This window comes from Myotis myotis, unplaced genomic scaffold (genome assembly GCF_014108235.1).
Source record: "Myotis myotis isolate mMyoMyo1 unplaced genomic scaffold, mMyoMyo1.p scaffold_m19_p_9, whole genome shotgun sequence".
Taxonomy (NCBI): Eukaryota; Metazoa; Chordata; class Mammalia; order Chiroptera; family Vespertilionidae; genus Myotis; species Myotis myotis.
This window is the reverse complement of record NW_023416401.1, coordinates 40,518,755-40,536,467: the sequence shown is the minus strand read 5'-3', so window position 1 is coordinate 40,536,467 and position 17,713 is coordinate 40,518,755. Positions and strand designations below refer to the sequence as shown.

Below are 17,713 nucleotides of genomic sequence, written 5' to 3'. Positions count from 1 at the left end.
CAGGTGGCAGCCAGCTTGGGGTACCGAGGGACAGCCTCTGAAGCTGGTCGCGGACGCGGGCCCTTGGTCCACGTGGCTGGCTGAATGGTACCTGCCTTTTAACTGTGATCTGCACGCCACAGTGAGGGCCACTCGGGGTTCACTTGGGCCACATCAGCTTTGCCATCCGGCACTTTCCTGAGAGCTTCAGCCGTTCTCTCAAGGTGAGCTGAAGTGAAGCAGAGAGAGACGGGCAGCCCATTGGCTCTTCGGCCCCCTCCTGTGGGATCTCACCTGTGTGTGCCTGCGGCCCTCCTTGGCCTCCCTTTACCCAGCTGGTTTGTTTGTAAGAACAAACCTACATCAGGAAACTTTGAGGAGCAACCAAATCAAATGTCAGGTGAAAACAGAAGCCACGGAATCCACTCAGTCAAGAAATTCTAGGAGGGCCGAAACCGGTTTGGCTCAGTGGACAGAGCGTCGGCCTGCGGACTGAAGGGTCCCAGGTTCGATTCCGGTCAAGGGCATGTACCTGGGTTGCGGGCACATCCCCAGTGGGGGATGTGCAGGAGGCGGCTGATCGATGTTTCTCTCTCATCAATGTTTCTGACTCTCTATCTCTCTCCCTTCCTCTCTGTAAAAAATCAATAAAATATATTTAAAAAAAAAAAAAAGAAAAAAAGAAATTCTAGGAGGAATTCATACACAGCCTGGCCCTGGCCGGTGTGGCTCGGTTGGCTGAGCGTTGTCCCAGGCACCAAGAGGTTGCAGGTTCAATTCCCAGTCAGGGCACATGCTCGGGTTTTGGGCTCGAACCCCAGTAGGGGTGTGCAGGAGGCAGCTGATCAGTGTTTCTCTCTCTCTCTCTCTCTCTCTCTCTCTCTCTTAAACATTGGTTCCCAATGTGGGGCACATGCCCCACAGGGGGACAATTTTATTTTCAAGGGGGACAATTCGAGAATGAGTTATTAACAGTGAATTTTTTGCATTTCTTATGGTTCTAGGGGTCTGATAGTACATAAATGTATATTGTGACATATTTATGCATTTCAGTTCTCTGTTGTATGTTCTGACACTTTGTTTACTATTTTTTCATATCACTTCATATTATTATTTTTTTAAACAATTTCTTAGTTATTATTTCCTCAGTACTTCAACTGTCCTTTCCTTCTTTTCTTTTTCTCTTTCATGGATGCCATATTCTTTGGAAGCTTGTTTAGACCAAGTTAATGGCCTTTTAGGCTTCCTCCATGTGAATAGGAGTTCACTTTTTGAATAATAAGAATTACATGTCACAGGATGGGCATCAGGATCTTAGAGATGCTTAGATGGGGCATGGCCAAAAAAAAAAAAAAAACGCTGGGAACCACTGCTCTAAAATCAAGTAAAAAACAACAACACATAAGTGGTCCCGCTCAGCCTCTCCATGTGATGGGTGAGGTCAGACTGACCGGCGATACACAGATGGGGGCCTTGTTGTTAATGTGCCCTCGGAGCCCATGGGCGTGTTCCTGTGAGGCAGGTGGGAACGTCCTGGGCCCCGTGAGACATGGGCCGCTCTGTTGACACACATCCTCTAATTCCTCCCGAGTCGGACGAGGACTGGCTGCCACCTCAGACCCCTGACTTGCAGATGATAAACCTGAAAAAAACAAGTCAGGGATACGTCAGTTCTAAATGCAAACACCCAAGATTTTTATTGGGTTGTGTGTTTAGAAAAAGACTAATTGAAGTGTGATGTATAAATGGTACAGAAAACTTCTATGTCACTTTATTAAATTGATGCAGAAAGACCCTGACAATTCACAGATCAAAACTGTACAGGCCAAGGGCTCCCTGGCCCACTCCCAGCACTGCTCCGAGGTCCCCTGTGCTCTGTGGGCGGGGGAAGGGGCAGTTCCCTGTGCTCTGCTTCCTCCACCTCTCCCCCTGGAAACCAGGGCACCTCTTGATTTAGGGGTACCTCCCCTTGCCTCACTGGCACACCCTCCAGGCCACTCCTCCTCTGTCCTCAACCTGGGTTCGGGTCACTAGCACAAGCGGGCTGGGTGAGGAAGGCAGGCTAGCACAGGAGTGGACCAAGCCCAGGGCAGCATTCCCAGAATGCAATGGCCTTCCTGGATATTTTTAACCATCTCAGGTATTTAACCGGTGGCACTTAAGTCTTATCTTAGACTCCAGGAGTATTGAGCACATGAAAATCAAAGGCTGGAACTGTAGGGCCAGCAGAGCCTCAAAACCCTCAGGCTAATCTGAACCCATGCAGCCGTTCCTGTTAAGTTCTAGCTTGAAGAGGTGCATTTATTCCTGTAAAGGAGTCATTCCTGGCTCCATTCTCTCTGGCCTGGGAAGGGTGTGGGCGACAGAGGGTCTGCCTCCAGCTGGCCAGGCTCCCAGGGCCCCACTACGTACGTGCAGAGGCACTCAGATCTCCTTCCCTCTGAATTCAGTTTGGTGAGCTCTAGAAATTTCCAAGAGAACTTAGTCTTGCCCCAGCCCCTGTGACAGAATCAGTGTTTGTGCTCTGCTGAGCCGCAGCCCTCCTGCCCAGCGGATTCTGGTGGTCTCCTTGGACTTACGGGGATCAAACGAAGCTGGTAACAGCCAGGAAGAGAATTCCCCTCCTGTTTTCTTTCTTTTTGGGGGGTCGGGGGAAGTGTCTCTGGAGAATAACAGGAAAAATAGTGCATGTCAAGTTTTACGTCTGGATATCTCATTTCACATCGTAGCAATTAATGCAATGGGCTGAAATGCTTATGTGAACTAAAATGCATTAACATCACTGCCCGTTATCCGATTAGCTGCTTAGTCACAGGACGAGCGATCTTGCATGAGCCTTGGTGAAGTGGGACTTGATGTCACTCATCTCCTTTCCAGAGTGCTGGTTCACAGTTGCTTCAAGAAAAAGACAGTTTCTGACTGAACAAATTTCCTTGAAATTGTTTCCACTAAAAGAAAAAAAAATACATCGTTTAGATGAGGAATGATAGGAAATATATATCATTGGCTTCTTTAATACGCAGCCAATTAGAAGTAGAAAATTCTAGAGTCTCGGGAAATGCAGACGTGTGGGAGCCAGCGGGCAACACTCAGGATAAACAACTTGGGTTTTATCTCTGGGAAACCTGACTTGTTGTTTTTCTGAGAAACCTGTAATGATGGGGGCGGGGGGCTTCCTCGGGGCTCATTCCTGCCAGGAAACATGGGCCCCTGTATGAGCTGTGAGGAGACTGTCACAGCAAGAGACTGTGCCATCGAAAAACAGCGCCCAGCCCCAGGGACACGTGGAAAGAGAATGTGTCATGTTTTCCAGATGAAACAGTTGTGATTTTAACCACCGGTTATAGCTTGTCCTCTGTAGAAGAGAAGTACCTTTGATCATAGGAGACTTGGGAATATCAATTAAGGAAAAGCATATGTGTTGTTTTTTATCTTGTGCAGTGCTATGTGCCGAGGTAATGGAACCTAATTTATCGTGGTATTTCCATCTGTCTCTTTCAGTGTATTTTGTTGTTGTTCATCCTCATCTGAGAATATTTTTTCCATTGATTTTTAGAGAGAGGGAGGGAGGAAGGAAGGGAGGGTGGGAGGGAGAGAGGGAGGGAGGTGTGCATGCACCCTGACCGAGCCAGAAATAGAACCTGCAACTCAGGCATGTGCCCTTGACTGGGACTCAAACCTAAGACCCTTCAGTGCAAGAGCTGATGCTCTAACCACTGTCAATGTTTATATACAAATTACACACCGATTTGCCTCCATATCCACTGCCCCGTCCAATCAGACAGTGCACTCCCCAAACTCTTCCCCTTGTTGGTCTTGCTAAGCCTGTTTTACTGTTGACTTCATGGGAGGGAGCAGAGAGCAGGACTTTGGAAATGGAGACTGAGGACGCTGAGAGTGAGCTCTGCCCCGGGACAGCTCCCTGCCTCTGTGATGTGGGTGCCCGTCCTCCCGCACCCACCCTGTCCATATCCCCCACCCTGTCCATCTCCCCCACCCTGTCCATCTCCCCCACCCTGTGCCCCTGGCCCAGCAAGTCAAACTACCCACAGACCAGCATTGATGGTGGTTGTCTGTGGTGATGGGATTAAAGGTATTTTTCCTTCTGTTTTATTTTTTGTTGTACTGTCCAATTTTCCATTCTTCCCATGGGTTAGTTTTATCAATGGAACATTATTTCTCATGGCAATGAATCTCTAAAGCTCATTTAAGCAAATTAATGTAGAGAAGAACAAGAAACATCCATACATTCCCTTCTGAGGCCTAACAGGATCAGGGAGAAGTTCATGCCCATCCTGGGAGGCCCCCCCCTCTGGTGCCCGGCTGCTGACGTAACTCGTGGGCGTTTTGCCGGACACGTGCAGGCTTCCTCTGTGGGTAGAGACTGAATCTCAGGGGTTTGAATGATGATGTGTTTTGGCTGAATTAACCCACTGGTCCTGGTGAGACAGCGGTCTTCGTCGTGGGGTGGGCTGTGGGGGCTTAGGGGACAGGTTTGGGGAGGACCAAAGTGCTGATAAGGAGGTTGAGGCAGAGCCCACAGCTGTAGTCTGATGCCCGGGATACTGGGAACCACTTACTTTTATCCACACCTGAAAGGCTCTAGGCCTTATTGGACACCCACCTCAGACCATGAGCTTGTGGGCTGAAGTGCCTGAGACCTGGGAGACAGCGGAGCAGCTGCACTGTGGGAACCAGGAGCGGCCGCGTACCTGCCCACTGGGTGGCCCTTCCTCCCTCTGCCATGTGCTGTGCTCGTTATTGCTTATCGTGCCGATGGCGTGGGAACAAGACGTTCAGGTGATCCCAGTCCACTGTTTTCTTTCCAGAAGTAGCTGAAGGGCCCATTTAAAGTTGAATTAAGCGGATGCTAACACACGTGCACATGGTATGCACAATGTGTCATTTGCTCCTTCTCATGAACGTGACATCGCCTGTGAAGACATTCTCACGGGCCTGTGGAGCAGGCGTTGGGAGGGGTGGCTGAGCTTGCGTGAAGCCGTGTACACCTCTGAGGCCGCGTTGGGTGAGCGGGGAGGTGGCCTGGGCTCTGTGGCGAGAAAGCCGGGACCACAGGACACGCTCGCTAGTGCAGGAGTCACTGGTTCTGTTCTTGAGCAAAGCAGATACCCGGTGTAGGCAGGTGGGCAGCTCCCAAGCTCCAGTGTCTGTCGGCTCTGTTTGTGACCTTAAAGCCATGTTATCACATGCAGTTGTCACACACGCTGACACACTTATCACACAGTTTCCAAATGCAGTTGTCACGCATCTGTCACATGGCCATCACGGCTGTCACACAGGCTGTCACACACTGTTGAACGGTCAGCAGGTGTTCAGTGGTGTCACGTCAGTGGTCACACTGAGCTCACTGGGATGCCTTGTTGTCTGTCGTCCCCTCAGCACCCCACTGGCCCCACAGTGAAACAGGACAGCTGCCCACAGCCTTCCCGCCCAGGGCCCTGGGTCCCACCGCCTTTCCCCACACACCTCCTCCACACTGTGGTGGCCTTGGTCTTCATTTGTTCACAGTTTTGAACCTGTCAAGGACCGGGTCCTGGGGGAAGTGCCGTGAAGCTATGGGGGCAGGACGTTGGGTCCTCCCAGGAGAGAAGTCTGTGGGACAGAAGCAGGTCCCCACCTCACCTCCTCCCTGCGGTGCCGGCCCCGTGACCCTGCTGGCTACCACCCCACAGGACAGACTGACCGTGAGTCAGTCAGAGGGGAGGGTCACTGGGCCGAGGACAGAGGCTCCGGGCTCATCCCTGCGGGAATTTAGTGGCTGCAAACCAGTTTGCTCTCCCACCCAGGAGCCACGTGAAGGGCACCCTGAAAGAGGACCTGACGGCAGCTCTCTGCCATCCCCATGGAAGTGCAGGCGGAAGCCGCCGCAGGCGGGACCCACGGCGAGGACGCCACGGGTGAGGGGGTGCCGTGCGGCAGGAAGAGCGTCCTCCCCCACGATGCGGCCTTGGCCAGCGGCCGAGGCTGCCGCGCACCCGCCCCTCCTTCCTCCTCATCATCCTGAGCCAGGTCTCCGCACTTTTCCTAACAAATATGCATTTCAAGTTAGAAACTGTTTGAACTGAAGAGAATATGTTCCTGAAACAAGTGATACAACTATTTATTTTTGGAACCCTGGCTGTTATAGTCAAATTATATAAAAATTAAATGATCGCCGGTTCACTCCAAGCAGATTGTCTCCCCGATGAACCGAAGTTCCTGCTGAGCTCCCACAAGCGCCTCACCTAAGCTGCCCTCTCAACACTGCGTTTCTTTCTGCCCCAGACACATAGGATTGGTAAGAAGGGTCTCGAGTTCCTGGACCCCTGCATTCTCAAGCCCGTGTCCCCACCCCAGCTGGCATCTCCCGACAGGGCAGACGCGTGTTCACCAGAATGTAAAAGTCGCACTTTGTTGTCGTAGTGGAAATAGTCTACGTCTGGCTCCTGGGACGGTATGGAATGAATGACGGCACCTCACAGGCAGGGCCTCGCATGTCCTTACACAGGGACACGGGCGCTCTCACTGCCTGACGTCACAGATTTTTAAAATTCCTTCTGTTTCAAAAGTTTCATTTCTTTAATATAATCATGTGGTTACGAGAAGGAAAAGGGAAACATCTGAGTGACTGGAAAATCTCCTCCTAGAATCCTGAGCCTTCTTGTTTGCGAAGCAATATGTTACAGAGTATTACTCACTCTGGTTTTTAAGGTGGCTGATGTGTGGATACAAAAATATCTCTTCTGTCCATCTGGGCTGCTGCTCAGAGAGCTGCCCCCTGTGGAAAGGGTTCAGGCTTCCTGACATCGATTTGAGTCTTAGAGCTTAATGCTCAGGATATCAAAGCCAATGAGGATTTAACACAAAGGTGCATTTACCATACTGTCATTTCATGGGACTTCAGTCTCATTATATAAAAACTATACAATGTCATTTCCCCTCTAAAGTTAGAATAATTTCATTCCTTTATTTAGATACTAAAATTGCTTGTATCTTTTGTTTAAAAAACAAAAACACAACACCGGAGAGAAAAACATAACAAAAAAATATAAGTCACCTAAAATGTCACTGCCCACACCTACTCCATCCGGAAGCTGCTTTAAGCACCTGCCCGCCCACAGAGAGAAACAGTGTGTACACACACAGCCCCACGTCTGTGCTGTAACCTGCTTTTGCTGCCAAGCACCACGTCACGCATCGTGCCCCAGACTGGAAGAGGACGTGCGCAGAAGAAGACCCAGGGCCTTTGTGAGGAAATCGCAGGACCGTGGGGCTTCCGTCCCGCGGGGCTGCTCTCCCGCCCAGGCCTGGCACAGCGCCGGGGGGAGTGGCCCTCGGGCGGGGAGCAGAGTGTCCGGGGTTCTGTTCCGTGGGTGAGTCAAGAACGCTGCAAACGGAAAGACGGTTTCTGCAGCGGGAGGTCTTCACGTGCAGGGAGCCCTTCAGGCCTCGATTGAAGACGGACTTCGACAGAAAGTCAGTGGTGCGTCTCTGCGGGAGTCACGGCTGCAGAAACCGGACTGCTGTCGGGCCACTCTGCTGCTTGTCCCACCGCGGTGCTGGGGACGGCAGAGCCGTGACCTCCAACTGTGCCTGCCGTTCACCTCGGCCCTGAGGGGCACTTGCTTAATAGAATGGGTTTGAAGATAAGTGACCAATTAAGAACTGTCATGATTTCAAGGTGAAAACTCAGTATCCGGAACATGTGCTTTGGCAGACCCTCACTTTGTGTTCAAGTACCTGAGATGTGCTATTTGCTGCCTTGGAGGGCGGCCTGTTCTTCCTGGGGTGGGAGGGCACCTGCTGGTCTTTCATGGGGACACCGTGGAGGTCTCGGGCCCCTCCTGGGGCCCCGCACATAAGGCTCAGGGAATCCTGGGTAGCGCTGCTCCAGACTTCCCTCTCCTCAGTGCAGCCCACCCCCTCTCAGGTGCCAGGACACTGGGGCACAAAGGGGCACACTCCCTCCACCCCCTTCATGGTGCACAGAGGGCAGGAGAGCGAGTGACCCCTGGATCCATGAGAATTTCTCCTCTATGTTCCAAGACTTCTTGGAGGGAAGTCGTCTGGGCCCAGAGAGGGCTCAGGCCCCACCACTGGGCAGGCTGGGGACTCCGTCGTTTAGGACAGCAGCTCTCAAACTTCCCAGCCTTAAGACTATTGAGGACATAAAGGAGCTGTTGTGTGTGTTGTATGTACAGCCATGTGAGTAATGATGAGAGTGGGACAAGCCGTTAAGGGCCCAGGCCTGGGGTCCCTTGACACACAGGGGGTCCATCCACTGTCCCCAAGACCGCCTGACAGGAGAGACGCTCAGTATGTATGGATTTGGGGGTTGCTGGAAGGAAGGACAGAACTCCCAGGAGTGTTAACTCTCCTTCTGGGATCACATCTCCTCCAAACGGCTGGCGGGGCCCACCAGTAAGCAGATGGGTGACTCCATCACCCACCGGCCATGCCCGCAGCTGGGAGCTGGTGGTGGGTGGGTGGATGGAATTTCTGTTCTGGGCTCCAGAAGCAAAACTGCACATGCAAATAGTTACTTCAGACAAAAATGGGTTTAACAGTACATCTGCAAACACACGTACTAATTATATTTCTCTTACTTATACGTTAAAACAGATTTAGCAGCTAGTATTATACTGGAGTATAGGCATGGAGAGACACACTTAGTCCATGAGAGTATGCATGTTGAGAGCCTCCAGACTCTGCCTGATTGTGGGTGAGGAGGCCCAGGCGACTGTAACAGGATTGTATGTGAGGAGACCGGTGAGATTATTTTTGTAAATTTAGACTAAATATTCTAAAGTTTATTTGTATGAAATGGAAAGGAACTGGAGGAGTCAAACTGCTTTGAAAGGAAGAATAACGTCAGAGGAAACAGTCCGCCCCGTTTCGGGACTTGCTATATCGCTATATTTATCAAGACTGTTTCACTGGTGGAGAGATAGTTACATAGATCACTAGAACAGAATAGAACATCCAGACATGGATGCCCACAAACGTGCCCAGCTGATTTTTGACAAAGGTTCAGAGGTGATTCCATAAAGGAAAGATAGTCTTTTCAACATATGGTGTTGGAACAATTAGACAGACACTCATACACTAAAAATCCTGACCTAAGTCCCACACCTTATACAAAAACTAACTCAAAATGGTTTCTGGTTAAATGTAAAACTGTACATTTTAGAAGTAAAATTGTAGAAAACCTTTGGGATGTCTGACTTGGCAAATTATTCTTGACACCAAAAGTACAGTCAATAAAAGAGGAAATGATAAATTGGACTTTATCAAAAATAAAAAAAAACTCCTACTTCACTGGGCATTTATCCCAGAAGAAAGAAAACCCTTTATGGAAGTGTTTATAGCAGCTTTGTTCATAATACCCCAATCCTGGAAGTAGCCCAGCTGTCCCTCAGCGTGTGTGGTGTTCAGCAAACCCGGCACATCCATACTGGAGGCATCACCCGGGAGGCGGGGAGAGGGGGCTGTCGATACAACAGGCACCTGGTGACTCTCCAGAGAATTCTGCTGAGTGAAAAAAGCCAGTCCTGAAAGGGTACATAACGTGTGAGTCCATTCTATACCTTTCTTAAAACGGCAGAAGTACCGAGATGGAGACCAGATGCGTGGTTTTAGACCGGACAGCAACGTGTCTGGACTGTGTCAGCGTGGCCTCCTGGCTGTGAGGTTGGGCTGCAGTTTGCAAGATACCACTGTCAGGCGAACTGGGTAAAGGGTACCAGGATCTCTACAGTCTCAGAATTACAAGTTTAATTTAAAAAATCTTTAGGGCTATTATATGCAGCTGGGCAGTGTGCACCTTGCTTCGTGAATAAGCTATTAGTTACCAAATTTCTATGTGTCTTATAGATTTGGGGATTATACGTGGTTCTCATAAATCATAACTGAAAAGAAATCATCAATTTCTCTCCACAACATGGCTAAAAATAGATCTAATTAGCACGTTTTCAGTTCTGTTCATATATACACTCCAGAAGCTTTTCGTAATCTCTGTAACCTTGACATATAGAAAATAAATCCATTTCAAAGCAAAATAATTGAACAGAGATACGTTTAACAATCAGGAAGAAATTATAGCAATGACCTAAGAGTCCTTATCTTTATTTTAAGACTCTGGAAACCTCCTACAGAGTCATGGTTTATTTAAAAGTAGTTATTTACCTTGGCTCTTTATTTACTTTATTTATTTTTTTTACCCCACAGGTGATTTTATCTGTAATTCACATGACGTTTGTCCTGGGAGGACCGTAAGAAGTGAGAACAGCGGGCAGAGGTGGGTGTATCTTCATCTTAACCCCGCGGCCGCGGCCAGGGCTGGTGGGTGTGGAAGAAAAGCACGGCTGACTCAGGTCACGCGTTCTTATCCATCGTCGCTCGGCTTGCTTCCTGCGCTTTTCCTTGGGTCATGTCCGAGGGCAAGCGTTTCAAATGCAAGATGAAGCGAGCACCTGGAGGGAGACCACACCAGCCAGTGGGTCGGGGTGAGGAATCGTCTTTGTGCCGGTCCCATGGCCCCTTTCCCACAAACCAACACTTCTGGTCCCGGGGTGGCTGATGGAGAGAGGAGGTGAGGGAAAAAGGTAAATGAGTGTGACCGAATTTGCCAAGGCTCGAAAACCAAAATGGAGGCAGAGAACAGCGTATCAAAGCCCGCAGTGCTGGATTAAGGATCTTGCATCATCCATAGTGCGAAACCTTTTACGTCGTAGAGCAGTGGACTTGAAGCTGAGACCAAGCCACTGGGCTTTCTCCTCGCTGTGACGCCCTCGCTGTGGCAGCCCACCCGCCTCCTTGCAGCTTGGCGCGAATGGCCCCCCAACAGCCTCCTGATGCTACCAGCCTCTAAATGGATATCTAGCATTTTGTCACTTCTTTCCTTGAATGGCTTCTTTAGTGAGTTGTTTACTTACTCAGTGAGGCAGTTGCGTTTGAACAGGGCACCCTCAGCACACTGACATCTGGGCTGGATGACTCTATGGTGGGTGCCCTGTGGGGTGCTGAGCAGCACCCTGACCCCCACCCACTCAATGCTGGTAGCCCCCAGTCAGGACCAGCCCTGTCAGCAGATGGGGCCACATGTCCCCTGCAGCAAGGAGGGGACACAGTGGACCCCAGTTGAGATCCAGACCCGGTGACAGTCATCACTGAGGAGCCAGAGCAGGACACAGCGCAGCCTGGCCACATCGAGGGCTCCGTTCAGGAGATTGCTGCTCGCTGTCAGGACCGTCCCAATTCTGCGAGGCGATGGCCCACCATGAGAGGAGGTGTGCCAACCCCTCTGAACAGTAAACTCTGTACAGAGATGTCGTCATGGAGAATGAGCAAAATATACAAGATAAACTCTTTTTTTCCATTCAGATGGTAATTTGGGGCAGTTTGGCTCGGCTTTAGGATTCATCACCCAGCCCTGGTTGAGTTGCTCAGTTGGTTAGAGTGTTGTCCTGATGCACCAAGGTTATGGGTTTAATCCCTGGTCAGGGCACATGCAAGAATCAAGCAACGAATGCACAGATAAGTGGAACAACAAATCATGTTTCTCTCTCTCTTTCCCTTTTTCTCTCTCTCTAAAATCAGTCAATAAATAAAAATTTTAAATACATTCAGGAATATACATTCTTAAAAAGAAGACTCATCACCCAGTTTGTGAACTGCCATTCTAATTATTAAGAACTATTATTATTAAATCAGCTGAACCAAACTCCCTCACATAGTAACTGATTAGGCAAAAGTAGATGCAGGCAGGTGACTCGGCCATATTGTTTCCTGGATTAATCTCCGTGAAGCAGAGAGGAAGATAATGGGGCATGGAATCCTAGCTGCCACTGAGCAGTGTGTGGCTGGGGGAGTTACTTAACCTCTCTGGGCGTCGGTTTATCAATCTGTAAGATGTAGCCAACAGAATCTGTTTCTTAGGGTCCTGTGTGTGTTACCTGCCGCGGGGTTGACTCCTGGGTACCCCATGAGTGGGTTGCATTCACAGTGTCCTGTCCTCGCAGCCCTGCTCAGCTCCTATAGACTCAGCCTGTGGCTTCTTTCATGGAGTCAATCCATCTCACATTTGGTCTCCTTGTTTCCTGCCGCCTTCTGTTTTTCCAGCATTATTGTCTTTTCCAAAGAACCTGCCTTCTTCTGATGTGTCCAAAGCACGATAGCTTCGGTTTTGTCATTTTTGCCTCCAGCGATGTTTCAGCCTCAATTCTCTCTAGGACCCACCTGTCCATCTTTCTGTTGGTCCAGGGTCTCTATGGAGCTCTACTCCAGGACCACATTTCAGATTAATCCATTCCTTCCTATCAGCCTTCTTCACTGTCCGACTTTAGCATCCACACATGGTCGTTGGAGTAGGGGTGTGGATGGTCTTAGCCTCGGTCCCTAATGACACATCTTTGCTCTTGGTGATCTTTCCTAAAAAATTCTCACATGGCTGCCGAGGGTCCGTGTGCACATTAAGTGACAACGGATTCATGAGATCCTACCATAGGTCAGGCCCTCAGAAGGCAACTGAAGCTGCTTCACCTCAAAAGCAAGACTAAGTGTGTAATGGGAGCTCCTCCCTGCCAGCCCCACACTTCCCTCCAGCTCCCGCTGCCACGCCTGCCCCAAAGGTTAGGAAGTCCAAGGCCGTGAGGGGCATGCTGCCTCTCCTCGCTATCTCCCTCCTCCACCCCACTCTGCTCCTTGGTAAGCTGAGTGGGGCCTCCAGCAACCCTCAGCCCCCTCTCTGGTGCTGGAGGCTGTGTGGTCTCTCCCCAAAAGCTGCCTCGGGGAGTTTTGAAATCTAAAACTTCCTGGTCTACTACAGAGGTTTTAGTCCATTGCAGTCAATGTTTTTAAGCCTAAATGCAGAACGGAAAATTCAGTTACAGAGTAAGTATTTCTTCAACTGGGGGCCAGCCTTCTAGTACTTGAGATCCCATTCCAGTTCTGTGTGTTCTCCTTTTCACTCTCTCTCCTTTTGCCTAGATGAGGAAGCCCTGCAGGCAGCTCACACTCACACACTCACGCACGCCCACTCACTCTGCCAGCTCTGCCTCCGAAGTCCCCCCAGGAAAGGCCATCCCTAACGGGCGCCTCCTCCCTCCGTTTGCTCTGTTCTCTGGGAGCCTCCTGGTGCTGCAGGTGCTGGTGCTGAGGGTGCTGGCTCCCGGCCAGGTGCTGGTTCCATCAGGCTTGCGCGGGCGGTGGGCTCAGCCGCTCCAGGGACCGGGTGGTGAGCCTGCCCCGGGCAGGACTCCAGGATGCAAACAGCAGGGTGATGGGGAAGAGTCCTCTCCTGGCCTCTGAGGGCATTTGCCTCGGGAAGGAGTGGACCCAGACCTTCTGCTGTGACCAGCTGAGTGTGTCCCAGCCCCAATAACCAAGCATTCTGGGGATTCAAGCTGGAAATAGCACAGCCAAGACAGCCGGGGAGGGCCTGCGGCCGCCAGCACTCAAACCCATCTTTCCCCACCAGTAAAAAAAACCAAAACAAAAAAACCCCACCAAAAGCTGTCTTACTTCCCAAGTTTAACACCATCAGGTCCCACTGCACGCATTTATTTTAGGGATTAAAGCTCGCTGGCTCCCCCTGTAATGCACCAGGCGTGGAATTTTCCTCATCCTGTCTGGCACCATCCCTAACACTGGAGATTCTAAATCCTGACACATTTTTCCCTTGGTTGAGTGTTGCCTCCTCTTCTGGGAGTCCTGGTAGCAGATAAGTTTGCTTTCTCCTCCGCATGTGTGGCCTTTCCATGATGTCTGTCTCCTATTGACTCCTTGTGGAGGCCTGGGAGGGAGCGCCACCCAGGCCCAGCCTCACCTCCGGACTGGGCCTTATCTCCGGGCTGTATTGGCGCTTTCTAGAAGCTTCGTTACTTATTTAGATCCTCCTCGTGTTTTTCATGTTGCCTCTGTGCTTTTAATTCCTTCTATCATATCTTTATTTTGATAATTCTATCATCTAAAGTCCCTAGGAACCTAATCCTATTAGTCATGTGTCTGCGGATATTTGCCCATGTGGGTTGTTGCCTTGAGTGTTGTTGTTTTTTAATTTGGGTTTGTAAATTCAGCTTACTTGGGGCTTCATCTGTGGGAATCCTATGAGGCTTGAATTGAGAGCATGTCCTTCTAGACCAGCGGTTCTCAACCTGTGGGTCGCGACCCCTTTGGGGGTCGCCTAAGACCATCGGAAAACACATATATAATTACATATTGTTTTTGTGATTAACCCTTTTCGGTCCAACGTCGAGGCTGACTCGACAGACAAGGCGCTAGGAGCAGTCCAACATTGAGGCTGAGGTCGACACCGCAAACCGGTTCAGCATGCAATCCCGTCAATTAATTTGGGCCAGACTGTTTGAATTCCAAAAATAAAATTGGACCGCAAAGGGTTAATCACTGCTTTAATTATGTTCAGTCTGTAACAATGAAAATACATCCTGCATATCAGATATTTACATTACGATTCATAACAGTAGCAAAATTACAGTTATGAAGTAGCAACGAAAATAATTTTATGGTTGGAGGTCACCACAACATGAGGAACTGCATTGAAGGGTCGCAGCATTAGGAAGGTTGAGAACCACTGCTCTAGACAGTGGCACTGTTGACATTTTGGGCTGGGTCCCAGCCCTTTGTCCTGTACACTGTGGGTTTTAGCAGAACTCTGGTTTCTACCCTCTAAATGCAAGTCACACCCAGCCATGACAATCAGTATGTGCCTAGGCCTCGCCAAATGCCTCTGGGGACAGAGTCACTTGGTTGAGAAGCACTGCTCCAGACCGCATATGTGTTTGGTTCTAACACACACGGCAGAGATGTCGCCCACCTGAGACTACTTTTTATGGGGGTAATTTCTTAGCTGGTGGTTTCATAGACCAAAATTCCAACCTCAAACCCATTGTGCAAGTCAGAATTAGACACATACTCTCATCTACATACTCTGGTTCTGTTTTACCTAGAACCAGGCAGAGAAATCTTACAACCTATCTATACCAATAGATAAATTTTCCCCCTGGACATCCTTTCACTGAGGGTGCAGCCCAACAAGGTCCCTGCTTCCTGCAGGATTTGTTCAGAACCTCCTCCTTCTCCTGTCATGGGGTTGTCCGATTTACTGCTTGGCAGAAATGAATGTGTTTGAGAGACCCCACACCCTTGCACTTTCATCTGTAATACCTTGTGGGAAGTTGAGATTTTTATTTTCTACTGATTATCCAGATCTTTTAATGATCATTGTGGTGAATATTCCTACCTGTAAAGAGCACAAATTTGATTTGGCTACAAAAGGAGTCAGCCAGCCTGTTCTACAATTCAGTACGGGGCTCTGCGGGGACATGAAAATTGGAGTCAGAGCCTCGTGCACCCGGGCTGGGATGTTAGTCTCTTTCAGATTTAAAACCACCCTCTTTCCCCCTTGACCTTTATTGGATGGTGATCAGGTAACAAGCTGGTGTCGGGGCCCCGCCCAGATCTCCTGAGGCAGCCTCTGCAGGGCGGGCTTCCTTTGGCCACAGGTTAGCTAGTCTCTAGGAGATAAACTGAGGCAGGCCGCCACTTAACCTGGGTCTGCAGGAAAGGCTGTGGTCTTCTGTTTGGGCCCCCTGCAGGCGGCGGGTATGCAGGGGGGAAGAACCAAGTGGGCGGGGAGGGAGTCCTTGGTTCCGCTGGGCCACCAGGCCCAGGGTCTCATGCGTGATCAGGTGTCCCCAACCCTAACGCGAACCGTTCCTTCCGCAGGCCCAGCCTCCTGACCCCAGCGCTGCGCATGGGGCCATGGCCCTGCTCCCCGGGCCCGCGGAGCCCCCTGGCGGCGGCGGCGCCCGCGCCCGGCACGTCATCATCAACGTCGGCGGCTGCAGGGTGCGCCTGGCCTGGGCCGCGCTGGCACGCTGTCCCCTCGCGCGCCTCGAGCGCCTGCGCGCCTGCCGCGGCCACGACGAGCTGCTGCGCGTGTGCGACGACTACGACGTGAGCCGCGATGAGTTCTTCTTCGACCGCAGCCCGTGCGCCTTCCGCGCCATCGTGGCGCTGCTGCGCGCCGGGAAGCTGCGGCTGCTGCGCGGCCCGTGCGCGCTGGCCTTTCGCGACGAGCTGGCCTACTGGGGCATCGACGAGGCGCGGCTGGAGCGCTGCTGCCTGCGCCGCCTGCGCCGCCGGGAGGAGGAGGCGGCCGAGGCGCGCGCGGGGCCGGCGGAGCGCGCAGTGCCAGGGAGTCCCGGCGGCGCCCTGGCGCCCCACGGGCGTCTGGCGCGCAGCCGTCGGCGACTGCGCGACGTGGTGGACAACCCGCACTCGGGGCTGGCCGGCAAGCTCTTCGCCTGCGTGTCTGTGGCCTTCGTGGCCGTCACGGCGGTCGGCCTCTGCCTGAGCACCATGCCGGACATCCGCGCGGAGGAGGAGCGGGTGAGCGGGGCCGAGGCTGGGCTGGGAGCTGGGGCCGGGCTGGGGTGCTCTGGCAAAAGATGGGGCAGCCGGGGCAAGTCCTAGGCCGGGGGTCTGGGATGGGGTCCGGGGCCTGGAGGCAGCTGGGTGGAGGGAGTTCTACGGAGTGACCAGGGTCTAGGAAACCCCTCTGTCTCTGGTGGTTGCACCCACAGCGCTGGGCCCACCTTGGCCTGCTCGTAATGTGCCCTGGGCGAGCCCTTCTCCCAGGCTGACATCTCTGCTGGGCTGTGCGCTGACAGCAGCCACTCCAATTACAGCCATATCCAAGAATTCAGCCAGGCTGGGCTGGTCTCTCCCACAGGCCCTGGAAGCTTGGTCAACAAGGGGCTTAGCATGTTCAGTATCTTAAGGTCTGGAGAGTTGCGTGCTCATGTGCCGTCATCCTGGACCTAAAGGATGTGGCCTCTTTGAGGGCTCGAGAGCCAGGACCAGGCTCTCGCCTCAGGCAAAGCCTTTGTCCAGACGCCCGGGTTCATTTCTGAGTACAGGGTGGACTTCCCATCCCCCTTCTGTCCTGTGAGAATGGCAGCACGGGACGTGGGTGGAAATGTCCGCCTCTAGGAACCCAGGCTGCGATGCTCAGGACATGGGCAGGGAAGCCTGGGTTTGTGTTGTCCAAGTGGGTGGGTTACAAGAAGAGGGCGCACCAGGGTTTGAAGGACATTGCTGAGTGTTGTCCTGGAAGCTGACCCTGCATTTCCTTATGGTGGGCAGGGCTTGGGATCAGCCTGCCCCAACGCCTCCGCAGTCCCCAGCTCCCACCTGCCAGGAGCTGGGCCCTGCTCTGAATTGAGCCCTTCCTCGGGCAGGGCAGCTCATCGTGGGAGCCTCAAATGCTGGGGAGCTTATGCCAGAGCTCACCGGGGGAGTCCACTCATTATTAAGACAGTGAGGAGCTGAAGGGAGATGTCCCGTGTCCTCCTGGAACATTAGCTGTTATCTGGCTTGACCACGAGTGTGGCATCCCTGACTGCAGATTAAATTTGAATGTAAATGTCAGGTCATTGGTTTGGCATCCTTCACTGTTTGCCTGTCTGATTCCTGTCTGTTTCCAGTTGTGTTAACCAGGCCCAAGTATCGGATTATGCTGCTAAGAAGACACTTACATTTCGGTTTTCGAAGTAGCAATAATGCCATACAATATGCAGGATGGGAGCCATTTAGATGAGGGTCAGAGAACAGGAGGCCATAGGCCTGCTTCAACCAGTGACAGCACTGAGGCCAAGCCAGCCCATGCAGAACCCTCCAGGGTGTGCACATGTATCCGAGTCGCCCACCATTC

General features: G+C 51.6%; 1 protein-coding gene across 1 annotated transcript in view; it reads left to right on the top strand.

Annotated features, from left to right (window-relative positions):
- Positions 1-17,713, top strand: part of KCNG2 (potassium voltage-gated channel modifier subfamily G member 2) — a 34,215-nt gene that overhangs the window by 2,469 nt on the left and 14,033 nt on the right. The window contains 3 exon segments of the mRNA XM_036322362.1: positions 10,207-10,276; positions 15,724-15,790; positions 15,793-16,389. Of these exon segments, the coding sequence (XP_036178255.1) occupies positions 15,752-15,790; positions 15,793-16,389 (636 nt within the window). The 5' untranslated portion in view covers positions 10,207-10,276; positions 15,724-15,751.